The sequence below is a fragment of the Sarcophilus harrisii genome, chromosome 4 (assembly GCF_902635505.1).
Source record: "Sarcophilus harrisii chromosome 4, mSarHar1.11, whole genome shotgun sequence".
NCBI lineage: Eukaryota > Metazoa > Chordata > Mammalia > Dasyuromorphia > Dasyuridae > Sarcophilus > Sarcophilus harrisii.
The window spans coordinates 356518699-356532270 of NC_045429.1; the positions used below are offsets into that span (position 1 = coordinate 356518699).

At 38.6% G+C, this 13572-nt stretch overlaps 1 protein-coding gene across 1 annotated transcript in view; it reads left to right on the plus strand.

Annotated features, from left to right (window-relative positions):
- Positions 1-3500: 3500 nt before the first annotated feature.
- The window catches only part of IL6R (interleukin 6 receptor), a 65972-nt gene continuing 55900 nt past the window's right edge, over positions 3501-13572 (plus strand). Inside the window, exon 1 of the mRNA XM_012548150.3 lies at positions 3501-4009. Coding sequence (XP_012403604.1) covers positions 3925-4009 — 85 coding nt within the window. The 5' untranslated portion in view covers positions 3501-3924. The remainder of the gene's footprint in view (positions 4010-13572) is intronic.

Consider the following 13572-nt stretch of genomic DNA (forward strand, 5'->3'; position numbering starts at 1 on the left):
CTTTGAGATCTCTTTTACCCCAGTGTTCTGTGTTCTCTAGTTTCTTCCATCACTTGCATTCTATGGTTTGAAGTTTCTAAAATTCTATGTTCTAAAGTCCCTTTGAGGGTTTGGCTTCAATGAGCCCATGAATTGCTTTCAATTTAATAGTTTCTGGAGACAATCTTAAAGCCTAATCTTAAAAAAATACAATAAATCTGATAATAATCATAAATAATGAATAATTTAATAAATGTCAAAAAAAAGTAAAATCTGAATATGAAGCAATTCTTAACAGGATAGAATCAACTTAACAAGCCAGCAAAAACTTACTTTTTTGTACTGTCTTTTTCCAGGTCTATCAGTTACTTCTGTAGAGTCTATACTTAAAAATAAATTCTCTAACCTTTCACCTTAGTTTAAAATGATAACTGCTATCAGCTCATTCCCTTGCATAGTTTTTTTGTTCTTTCTGGGCATATGATGCTGGTTTGTGAAATTCACATTCATCCATCTTGGAAACATTCCTTTGCTCACTTTTCTATAGGAATCTCAGTTTTTATCTTCTGGGTTAGAAAAGTAGTAGAATTTCTTCATTTGACAGTCAATGACAATCCACTGGAAACAGATGACAGCTTATTGCGTCAAGAGGACCTAGATAGACCTTGAGAGCAACTCAAGGGCTAAATCTAGTTTAAAACCTTCATTTTACAAATCAGGAAACAGAGGCTCAGTGAGGGCCATAAAAGACTTGTCTGAGATCATGTAGATATGGTTAGAATTTCAACCTTGGTCCTTTGATTCCAAATTCTGTTTTTCCACCAGACGACACTGCTTTTCAAGTCAGCAAGTCAAGAAGTATTTGTTTAAAGTGCCTGCCTTCTGTTTATTATTTCCAACTTATCTTGCTTAGACATAATTGTTTGCATGTTTTTCTTTCCTCCCCATCAGGGAGTTCCTTATGAAAAAGGAATACTGTCTTTTGCTTTTCTTTGTATATCCAATCTTTAGTACAGTACTTCCATATAGTAGGCACTTGCTAGTGGGCTCAAAGATTATTAAACAGGAGTGTTCTGGTAAATGTTTAATGACTAGCTCTCTGGAAATAAATGTGTGTGTGTGTGTGTGTGTGTAGGAAACAATTTGAATTTTAATCTGTAATTTCAGCATTTTCTTTATCACTTTGTCTAGATAATCAACAGAAAAGCAAGCTCTGATTCTTTAGCCTTTGCTGATTTCTGAAGGGTACATGCTTATGCTGAAATTTTAAATGAATTTTCCTAAGATATTTTGAAGTGATTCCAGCAAATTCTTTTAAAAATTTATTTATTTTTTTGTTATGGGCCAGAACTCTGAAACAAGGATTCTTACTAGGTGTTAAGTCAGTGGAATTGATAATACAATGGTTATCTAGTTTTCTAGTTTAGCATGGTGACTACTTAGTACTTAATATAGTTCTACAAGTTTCACACCTATGATGATGTAATTATAATAGAGTATATGACAGCCAGCAGGGATTGAGAGACAGATTCATTCACTTTATCTCACATCATGTGGCGACTGGCCTGGCCTCCTGCACTTCCCCCACTGAGACCAAGGTGGATCTGAAAGACTCTCCAGAAAGCTGCTGGGCCCCAGGCAAGGAGACAATAAAGAATTTGGATTTTAACACCTGGCTATTCTTGGGGTGATTACTCTACTGAAACAAAGGCTAGTCCAGAGACCTCCAGAAAACCAACAAGAACATTACATTTTTTTTTTTTTTTATTAAAGCTTTTTATTTACAAAACATTGCATGGGTAATTTTCCAACATTGACCCTTTCAAAACCTTCTGTTCCAAATTTTCCCCTCCTTCCCTCCACCCCTCCCTTCGATGGCAGGTAGTCCAATACATGTTAAATATGTTAAAATATATGTTAACTTCAATATATGCATATATATTGATACAGTTGTCTTGTTCCAGCAAATTCTTGAAAGTGCTTGTTATGTGCCAGGAACTATGCTATTTGTTGTTCATCAAGCCAATAGAGCACAGGATTGCTATACCATCAAGTTTTTTGATTTTGCAATTTAAAGGTTCTAGCAGTGAAAAGGATACAGTTAACTTCTTCAGCATCTACATCAACTTTGTATACTTATAAAATTAAAATCCAGTATGACATCTACTTAACATTCTGATAGGGATCACCAGTGGCAAAGGTTATTTTTACTGATTGAAAGAAACGAAGCCTTTGAAGTGCAGTAGAAAAATCACTGGCCCTAGAGGTAGAGGGCTTGGGTTCAAGTCTCCTACCCTGTCACTTATTACCTTTACTTTGAGCAAAACATTTCTCTACTTTCTCAGCTTTGGCTTCTTTAATCTGCCAAAGGAGGGCTTGAATGAGCTGATCCCTAAACTCTGAATCTATCATCCCCTGGGGATCTTGGCTTTCAGCAAACACATCAGCCACAATACTATACTGGGTTGTATTCAATACTTACATCTGTAAATCTGGGATAGGATAATTGCACCATCTACTTCACCAGTGAAGAAAGTAATTTGCAAACTATAAAGGGTAGTTATTAATATGGGTGCCTGAGCCAGGAAACAGTGGGCCCAAGAAGCTGATGATTGATAGGGAGGAAGAAGAGGGTGCCTTCCTTAAGCTCCATGTCTGTCCTATTTTCTCTGTTTAGCTACTTTCCTAAAAGTGATTCCGAGAGTAGTATTCCCCTCAGAAGAAGAGAGGAGGGCTTGATTTTTTTCAGATTGTGTTCGAAATCAGAGCTGAGGGTGGTGCTATTTGTCCCTGTAACCTCTTAAGCAAAGCACTGGATTCTAAGAGTGGCACCTGCTGAACCTGGTGTCAGGAAGAGAGGAATTGAAATCCTACCTAAGATACTTTAACTCTAGGCAAGTCACTTAAAGTGTGTGTGCCTCAGTTATCTCAGCTGTGAAATGGGATAATAATAGCACTTCCCAGAACAATAGGAGGATAAAACGAGATATCTGTAAAGCACTTTACAAGTACTATACCGCGTGTTTCCCAAAAGTCAGCTTAAAACACCCTGTCCAAATGGGTCTGAGTTAGCTTTCAGGTGTCTAAATACTAGTTATTATTATTAATGAGGAAGAACTGACTTCAAGTCCCAACTGTACCATTTACTTACTCTAAGGTCCCTAGCAAGTCATCGGACCTCTCTGAACCTCAGTTTCCTTTTCTGTAATAATACCGCTTTTCCCCTCAACTGTGCTGCTGAGAAGGCATCAGCCTTTGACAGCTCAGAGCGCGCCATAAACCAAAGTTCTCCCGTCTCCTCCTTGCTCAGGTGTGGAACGTGTTTCTGGAATCCCTCCCTCACGTCTCCCCTCTTGCCCGGGCTGTTGCTCAATCGGCCCCCGATTTCACAATCGCACATGGGGACACTCTCTGCAGAGCCGAGTTCCTCAAATGTTTTCCTGTGTTTGCCAGGACTGTTCACTACTGTGACTCATATATAAGTGGGGAGTGGAGCTGAGACAGTCAGAGCTGGCTGAGAGTGAACCAGAGAGGGGGTGAGAGAGGGAGCCCGCAGTCCGGGTGCTTGCTTGCTCACTCGCTCGCTCCCTGCCCCTGCCCGGGCTTGAGCTGCCGCGGGCGGGGAGAGGAGCGCCGGGCCGGCCGGGCCGAATCGGGGGCGCGGAGCCCGCCGGGCCAGCTGGGAAGCGGAGCGGAGAGGGCGCGGAGCCGGCTGGGGAGCCACCAAGGGCACAGAGACCTCTGAGGAGCGGAGAGAGCGTAGAACTGGTTGGGGAGAGGTCAGAGGCTGGAAAGCCGAGAAGGGCTCGGAGCCGGCCGGGGAGCACAGCGCTCCCCGGGATAGGGACGGGGAGTGAACTTGACCGGACGAGTGGACCCTGGGAGAAGTGAGACCACCCAGAGGCAGCTCCCACTAGGGAATGGTGTATTAAAAGAGGAGGAAACATGCTGTCTGTCACCCCAGTGCTCCTCTCCGTCCTGTTCTTGGCTCTTGGGCATGGACTGGTCCCAGAAGGCTGCCCCAGACTGGGTAAGCTGTTTTCTTCTTGAAAACCCGGGGTTTGTGAGGCGGGGACAAAGGGTGTTGACCCTGGGGGCACAGAAAAACAAACAAACAAATAAAAAAAGACGGGCTGAAGGGCCACACGGGCGCCCCTTGCTCTCGCCAAACCCTAGCAAGCTCCATCTAGTTTCCTCTAACACCCGGGTCTCTGAATTTCTTATCAAACATTGTTCTCATTAATTTTCTTATCTATAAAATGAAAGAAAAGTGTTGTCCTCCGAGGTACCCTTCTAACTCTGACGTTTGGTAGTGATTGATGCCGGGCCAGTCCCTAGTGAACCTGGGAAGGGACACCTACCTGCCTTTGCCACGTACTAGTTGGGGTATCATAGGCAAGACCCTTAAACCTCCCGGCCACTCTCTAAACTTGTCCATCTGTACAAATGGAGAGAGCTTCCATCTTGAAAGTTTTCCATATCGATCAAATCATAGATCTTATTCCCCCCCAAAAAAAAATTTTTTATCAATGACATAAAAATACATTCCGATGATTTTGCAAGGAATGAGCCCATGGCTTTGCTATTTCCTGTGCTCCTTCAGTGGCTTTCTCTTGTGTCAGGTTTCTCTGCACCTGCTCCATGTGACTTGATTTGATCTCTGACACCCAGGAATACTACTACAGTATTCTTATTCCTTATGATACTTTCAGCACCTGGGACGTTGCCCTCTCCCCCATTTGCTCAGAGGGAAAAGTCTGAGTTAGCGTTCAGGTGTCCCAAGGGCAAAGATGCTTGAAAAGTGGGCAGGGCTATTTCTTCAAACCTGTCTTAACGCTTCTCCCTTTCCAAGAACTGTCCCTGAGCTGCTCCCCGCAGCCCTCTGGGCTATAAAGATGACTCCTTCCTGAGTGTGAGGTTGACTGACATCATCAGGACTGAGTCACTGATCCATTCCGTTCACGTTTTCTCCAGCACTTCCCTCCACCTAGTCCTGACAAGTCTAGAGTTTATCTTTTTGAGAACCTAATACCAAGACATCGAGATCACCAAGTGGGGATAGTCCATGCCTGGAGCTGGCAAACCCTAGCCCCACCTCTCCAACCTTTCCTTCTTTTTAAGGGTCAAGGGGGAGATACTGTGTCTGACAGGATTCACTTGCTGGTTGGTGGTGATATTTCCACTAATATTAAAGCCTTGGCTGGATGCCCAGAGCTGGCATACATAGCATGTCTCAGTTTCTCTTTGACCTGTAGTAACAGCACCTCCAAAGGTTTATTTTTGGATTTATCTGTGAGAATATCTACAGGTCAACAGGTTTGTTTCTTGCAAGGATCAGTCACTTGATTCTTTCTCTGTCCCCCCTGGATGGTTGGCCTCAAGGGACCCCATTCTTACTGTGTCAAATACTCTCTCCAGTCAAGTCTCTGGCCTCCAGGAGGGCAGAGTGAGCCAGGTGTGTGCCTTTCTCTCTCTTTTTTGGTTTCTTTCCCAAGAAGTGGATGCGATTGTTGGTTTGCTGTTATCGGAGGAAGAAGATCAGAGTAGTGGTCCTGACAGCCTGGCAGGCTCTCTTCTAGATCTTTGTAGACTGACAATACAGCAAAGCACTATAATGTGAAAGAAGACAAAAGGAGAGAGGTGGAGGTTACTGGCCCAGAACTGGAAGTTACCCATGATCAATTGAGGACTTAGAAAGATGGAGAAAATGGACAAAGAGTAGATGATCCCAGGCTGATGATGTGGGTACCAGCCAGGATAAGTGGGGGTGAGAAGGTAGAAATAACAGCAAGAAAATCCAGGATGTTGCAGCTGGGGCAGGTGGAAATTTACAATACTGCAAATGTTATTCCTAATTGTACTTTAACTAAGGGGAACTAGTGGGGAAGACCCTGTGACCAGCTTGTATTTTAGGCTCCATGCAGCAATGTTGGGCAAACAAAATCTGGAGGAAGTGTCAGTTTGCTTAGCATCATAGGAAAAAGCAGAGAAGCAGAAAACATTCAGGACCTAAGTTATACACATAAACACACACACACACACACACACACACACACACACACACACACACACAAACTCCCACAAGCTTGAGAACAAAAATAGAAAAATAAGAAACTGTAAGATAAATGGATCAAATGAGTTATATGTTCAATTTCAGAGAATGAGTAGGTGAGGGTATAGAAACTAGTTACCCTTGGGGAAATATCAACAGAGGCATATGATCTAGTAGAATGAAAATATAAGATTGGGAGTCAATATCTGAATTCTTACCTCTCTAGGCTTCAGATCTGTAAAATAAACTGGCATTATTCTTTTTTTTTCTTCTTGCAATTCTGGCAGAAAGAGTGGTAGATTTGGAATCAAGAGATCTGGGTTAAATAACTTTTATTTATGGACAAGTCACTTTCTTCAATGAGCCTCAGTTTTACCATCTGTAAAATGGAGATAATAAAAATTTCACCACCTACCTCATACAATCATTGTGAGGAAAGCACTTTTTTCCCTAAAATCTCCATGTAAAATGCCAAATTTTTCTTATGATGAATTTTCCTTCCCCTCATAACTTTATTTTTTTTGTTTTTTTTATATTCTTTATTCGAAGTTTTTTTTTTTATTATAGCTTTTCATTTAGAAGATATATGCATAGGTAATTTTTCAGCATTGACAGTTGCAAATCCTTTTGTTTCAACTTTTTCCCTCCTTCCCTCCACCCCTTCCCCCAGATGGCAGGTTGACTAATACTTGTTAAATATGTTAAAATATAAGTTAAATACAATATATGTATATATGTCCAAACAGTTATTTTACTGTATAAAGAGTCGGACTTTGAAATAGTGTGCAATTAGCCTGTGAAGGAAATCAAAAATGCAGGTGGACAAAAATAGAGGGATTGGGAATTCTATGTAGTGCTTCATAGTCATCTCTCAGAGTTCTTTTCCTGGATGTAGCTGGTTCAGTTCATTACTGCTCTATTGGAACTGATTTGGTTCATCTCATTATTGAAGAGAGCCAGGTCCATCAGAATTGATCATCATATAGTATTGGTGTTGAAGTATATAATGATCTTCTGGTCCTGGTCATTTCACTCAGCATCAGTTCATGTAAGTCTCTCCAGGCTTTTCTGAAATCATCCTGCTGGTCATTTCTTAACGGAACAATAATATTCCATAACATTCATATACCACAATTTATTCAGCCATTCTCCAATTGATGGGCATCTACTCAATTTCCAGTTTCTGGCCACTACAAAGAGGGCTGCCACAAACATTCGTGCACATACAGGTCCCTTTCCCTTCTTTAAAATCTCTTTGGGATATAAGCCCAGTAGTAACACTGCTGGATCAAAGAGTCTGCACAGTTTGATCCCCTCATAACTTTAAACATGCAATGCGTCTTAAAAGTTTCTCTAGCTGCGATTTGCCTTTTATTACAATCTCCTTTAGCCTCATACTTCTCAATCTCATTTTTACTCACAACTAATAGGATCCATAGAAAGACTTAGTGGCTATGTATGGAGCGTGATTTTAGGGACTAGTTAGATTTTCTTACCTCCCAAAAGTATCTCTCTCACTCAGTTTGGTTTTCTGATTGATACCTGATGTCTAAAGTTAGACATTCAATTCTTTGGCTTAAAAAGTTAATGCTCTAATATGATGTAAAGACCTTAAAGGATGCCTTTATTTATTTCAAATCAGACCTTCAATTTCATTAGTAAAGGGAGCTTCTCCAGAAGGATTTTCTTTCTCTCTGTGATTTGTCTTAGCTGGCTGAATCAGAGAGGTAAATAGTTTGTCAAGGGTCACATAGGCAATATGTGACTTAAATTCTTATTTGTCTCAGTTTTCTCATCTATAAAATGGAGATAATAATAGTGATAATAGTAGCTACCTCCTGGAGTTGTTGTGCAATAAAATGTGATATTTGTAAAGTGATTTGCAAACTTTAAAGTGCTCTCTAAATGATAGCTATTGTTATTGTATTGGCTGATCTGGAATTGGGACCCAAGTCTTTGGGACTCTGCATAGCTTTCTAGCTACTGTGCCATGGTATATCTCTTATTCAGGCCTTCTCACCATCATTGATATGATGTGGCAAAGCAAGCTGCTGGTTGGTCTGCTGATTTTTTAACTTGAAAATTTCATTTTTTTTATAAAGCAAATACTCAAGGTATCCACTGATTATATAATATATACACTAAGTGCTTTACTGTTCTATTTTTTTTTTTGGTGGAAGAGGGTAAAGCAAGTTGCATCTTGACCTTTTCACAGAATGGTATGGGGGAAAGAAGCTAGTTTTAGAATCAGGAAACTAAAGTTCAATTGTTGGCTCTAAAATAGCAATAATTAATAATAACAATAATAGTTAATATTTATATTGTGCCTCCTATATCCTAAGCACTGTGCAAAGCACTTTACAAATAATAATGATAGCTAGCATGTATATACATATTATATATATAGTAACTACTATATATTAGGCACTTTGCCAAACACTCCATAAATATTATTTCATTTTATAATAACTACCATTTATATAGTGCTTATTATATACTAGACATCGGGCTAAACATTTTACTAATATCTTATTATTATTGTTGAGTAATGATAGCTAGCATATATATATATATATATATATATATACACACACACATAGAGAGAGAGAGCCTACTATGTTCTATGCATTCTGCTAAGCACTTTACAAATATCTCATTTGATAACAACAATAATAATAGCTAGTATTTATATAGTGTCTATTATGTGCTAGGCACTAGACTAATACTTTATAAATATTATCTCATTTGATAATAATAACTACCATTTATACTATATTATGCCTATAATATACCAGGTACTATGGTAAACACTACAAATTACAAATAATATTTGTAAATATTATTTTTGAGAATAAAATAAAATAAAAGAGAATAAAAATATATTATTTGATAATAATAATAATGTTAGCTAGTACACACACACACACACACACATATAGTACCTACTATGTTCTAGGCGCACTGTGCTAAGCACTTTACAAATATCTCATTTGATAATATTAATAGCTACCAATTTTAGTCTACTATCTACTAGGCATTGTGCTAAATACTTTGAATATATCTCATTTGATAAGGATAATCATAATAATATGGTACCTACTAAGTACTAGGCACTGTGCTAAGCACTTTGCAAATATCTTATCTGATGATAATAATAATAATAATAATAGATAGCATGTATATAGTACCTACTATGTGACAGGCACTGTGCTAAGTGCTTTATTTCATTTGATTCTCCCAACAATCCTGAGAGGGAGGTACTATTATTTTCATTATCCCCATTTTGTACATGAGGAAACTGAGATGGAATGACTAACCCAAGATCACATAATGTCTAAGTGTCTGAGATGGATTGGAACTTGGTCTGCTCTTCCACCAGGCTGAGTTGTACCATCACCTAGCTGCCTTTTCTCCCATTGTTTCCATTGCTTCTTTCCTTAGTTGTGTGATCATGGATAAATCATGTAACCCCAAATCACATAGGTCTCTTTAGTTTATTCTGTAAAATGAGGGGGGCTACTTGTGGGAAGGTGAACAGCAACCCTTCTAGCTCTAAATCCTATAAAAAACCCTCTGACAATATAAGCCATTCCTTTCCTTTTTCTCAATAAAACAGCCACATGGATGACATTTTGTCCTTAAGGTTTTTTCCACTTTAATATAAATACATACAGAAGTAAGCAAGAAGTTATAGCCCTTCTCACTCTACTCTGTCCTCATCAGACTAGACTACACCTGGAGTGGGTTGTTCTATCATAGGAAGCATACTGATAAGCTGAAGGGGGAAGAACAATCAAGATGGTAAAGACTCTGGAGTTTATATCATTTGAGGATGGACTAAAGGAACTAAGGATGTTTAGCCTGGAGAAGAGTCTTAGAGGAAACATAATAACAGTCTTCACACATCTAAAAGGCTGTCACATAGAAAAGAGTTAAACTTGTTCCACTTGGCTCCAGAGGGCAGATCTGAGAAATGCTTGGAATTTGCAAAGAGAGAAATTTGGACTTGATTTATGGAAATTCTTCCTAATTTAGAGTAATCCAAAATTGGAAAAGGCTTTCTTGGGAGATAATGAGTTCCCTATCACTGTATGATTAGGTGAGAGATATATTATAGAAGGGATTTTTTTTTAAAGGAGGAGGTGGAATTGATGAGGGGCAACTAAGTGGCATAATGGATAGAGCACTGAGCTTGGAAGTCTCATCTTCATGAATTCAAATCCAATTTTAGATACTTCCTGGGGGTATCAGTCTCAGCACTTAATCTTGTATGCCTCAGTTTTCTCTTCTATAAAATGATCTAGAGAGGAAAATAACAAACCATTTCAATATCTTTGCCAAAAAACTTCAAAAAAGGAGTCATGGAGAGTTGGAAACAATTGAAATGATTTAGCGTCAAGATGAGATGACCTCTAAAATTTCTTTTAATTCAGAGATTCTATAAAACTACCTTCCAAGGAAACAAAGGCAGAAGATTAATCATCAAAGCCAAAGCTTCTGGGTTCCAGTCATACCTCTGGGGTTTTTCTTTGGTGGTTTACCCATTTTCATCCTACCCATCCTTTTCAATCATAAACCCACAGGTAGGTATGCCAAAGGGACCTTAGAGTCGGTCTAGTGGTACAATGGATAGATAGCATGTAGGAGTTGAAATTAGAAAGACCTTAGTTTAAATCCTGCCCCAGATACTTAGCTGTATAACCCCAAGAATGTCTCTTAACCTCAGTCTCCTTATCTGTAAAATGGGAATGATAATAATAACATCTACTTCACAGGACTATTGTGAGGATAAAAATTATATATTTGTAAAGTGCTTTGAAAACCATGAATACCAGCTATTACTATTAGTCTTCCTACTATCATTATTTATTCCAACCATTAATTTAATTGCTTCAGGAACAAAGATTCCTAAGTAGTAAAGTAGGACAGCTAATATTTGGACCCAAGACATCAGATTTCAAAGTCAGGGATCATTCTTTGAGCCATGCTGCCCCACTTTAAACTCTGTACCCGCATGAAGGAATTTCAAGGCATGAATTAGGGAGAATTGAGTAGATCACAGAGAATATTTGCTTCACAAAGGCTTAAAGCATTAAGCATTGAACTCAGGCTTCTTCTTGCCATTTTCCCTTGATCTATTAACCAACCAACTAACATGATATACATGCATACATACACTCCCTAATATCTAAATATACACCAACATATCTATCTATATATGTCTGTATGTACATATATATATATATATATATATATATATACACACACATACGTTTGCATATGTAGGCAATAGAAGCAATACAAAGGCTCCTTTTCTCTTTTTTTTTTTTTTTCTTTCTTTCTTTAAAAATTCAATTTTATTTTCTTTTCTTTTTTTTTTTTTATTTAATAGCCTTTAATTTACAGGATATATATATGGGTAACTTTACAGCATTAACAATTGCCAAACCTCTTGTTCAATTTTTCACCTCTTACCCCCCCACACACCCTCCCCTAAATGGCAGGATGACCAGTAGATGTTAAATATATTAAAATATAACTTAGATACACAATAAGTATACATGACCAAAACATTATTTTGCTGTACAAAAAGAATCAGACTCTGAATTATTGTACAATTAGCTTGTGAAGGAAATCAAAGATGCAGGTGTGCATAAATATAGGGACTGGGAATTCAATGTAATGGTTTTAGTCATCTCCCAGAGTTCTTTTTCTGGGTATAGTTAGTTCAGTTCATTACTGCTCCATTAGAAATGATTTGGTTGATCTTGTTGCTGAGGATGGCCTGATCCATCAGGACTAGTCATCATCTAGTATTGTTGTTGAAGTATATAATGATCTCCTGGTCCTGCTCATTTCACTCAGCATCAGTTCGTGTAAGTCTCTCCAGGCCTTTCTGAAATCATCCTGTTGGTCATTTCTTACAGAACAGTAATATTCCATAATTTTCATATACCACAATTTATTCAGCCATTCTCCAACTGATGGACATCCATTCAGTTTCCAGTTTCCAGCCACTACAAAAAGGGCTGCCACAAACATTCGTGCACATACAGGTCCCTTTCCCTTCTTTATAATCTCTTTGGGATATAATCCCAGTAGTAACACTGCTGGATCAAAGGGCAAAGGCTCCTTTTCTCAATGAACTTGAAATCTAATCAAAGAGATGAGTGACATATATCTAAAGCAATTCAAATTATTGCTAAAAAGTATCTTACATATATTTTCTCATTTGATTATCAGTCTTATGAAGTTATTATTATAGGAATTATTGAACTCATTTTACAGATAGGATCTGTTGACGAAAGTCCTCCTCTGATGTCTACTTGGGATTTGAAAGTGATTTCCAGAGTTTTTAAAAGCTACAAGAATGATAGGATTTGGGACAGTCCATCAAATTGGAAAAACTTCAGATAAAGGCTCAGGGATATCAGTCATCTTCAAATCAGCCTAGAGAAGTGCAGAGTAGTTCAGCACTAGATGGTTGACTGCCAAGTGATGTTTCTGTGATTCTGTGAACCTAGCTTCTTTGGATTCCAAATCCCAAACTTCTTCCTCAACATCTTGATATCTTAAAAATTCTTTTGTCCACAGACCCTTCTCCTAAATCTTGACTCTTGGAGGAAGCAGTGTGACTTACTGAAAACTATAAAAGGCATGATATAGTGGCAAGAGTACTGATTTTGGAGGTTGAGGAGCTGGGCTGGATTATTCATTGTGTGTCTTGGGACAAGACATTTTACTTCGTTGGCCCTCAGTTTCCTCACCCAACAATGGAGGGCTTGGGAGTTCTCCAAAGCCTACTCCTAAAATCTAAATCTTTTCATTGTAGGAGTGATAAGATATGAGTTTGAGTCATTTCTTTGCTTAATTATTAATTGTATAACTCCTTTCACTTAGTCTTAAATTTCCTCACCTGTGAAATAGGGATTCTTACTAAGGATATTGGGAAGAAAATGTTTTGCAGATCCCAAATTATCAGTGGGACCTATTACAGGCTTTTATATTGGAAGAGACCTTAGAGGTCATCTCATCTACCCTCTTATTTACAGCTGAGAAAACTGAGACCCGAGAAATGAATTAATTTGCCCAAAGTTATACAACTACTAAGTGGTAGAACTGAGATTTGAACCAATACCCTCTAATTCGAGATGTAGAGGTCTTTCCATTACACAATATGCCCTATTATTATGGGTGAATTCTTAGAGGCTTTCTGCTCTGTTGCCCCCTTCAGGACCATGGGGAGCTACTATCTATGTAATATTTTCCCCTTTGGAAGTCTGAGGAAATAAGTTTTTTTGTCCCAGGTTCACTCCTTATCATTTCTGATCCAAATGATGCTGAATTCACAACCATTTACTTTATCACTTGAGTTGATTTCCTCTTGGCACTACTCCTTCTCTCTCCTTGAGTCCACCCTGGCTATTCCCTTTATCCAATATTGCCTTTTATCTCTTCACATCTCCCCCTTTATGCTTCCTTATTCCCTTCATACCTCACCTCTTTTTTTTTTAATAGGCACTATACACAGAAAGTTTTAA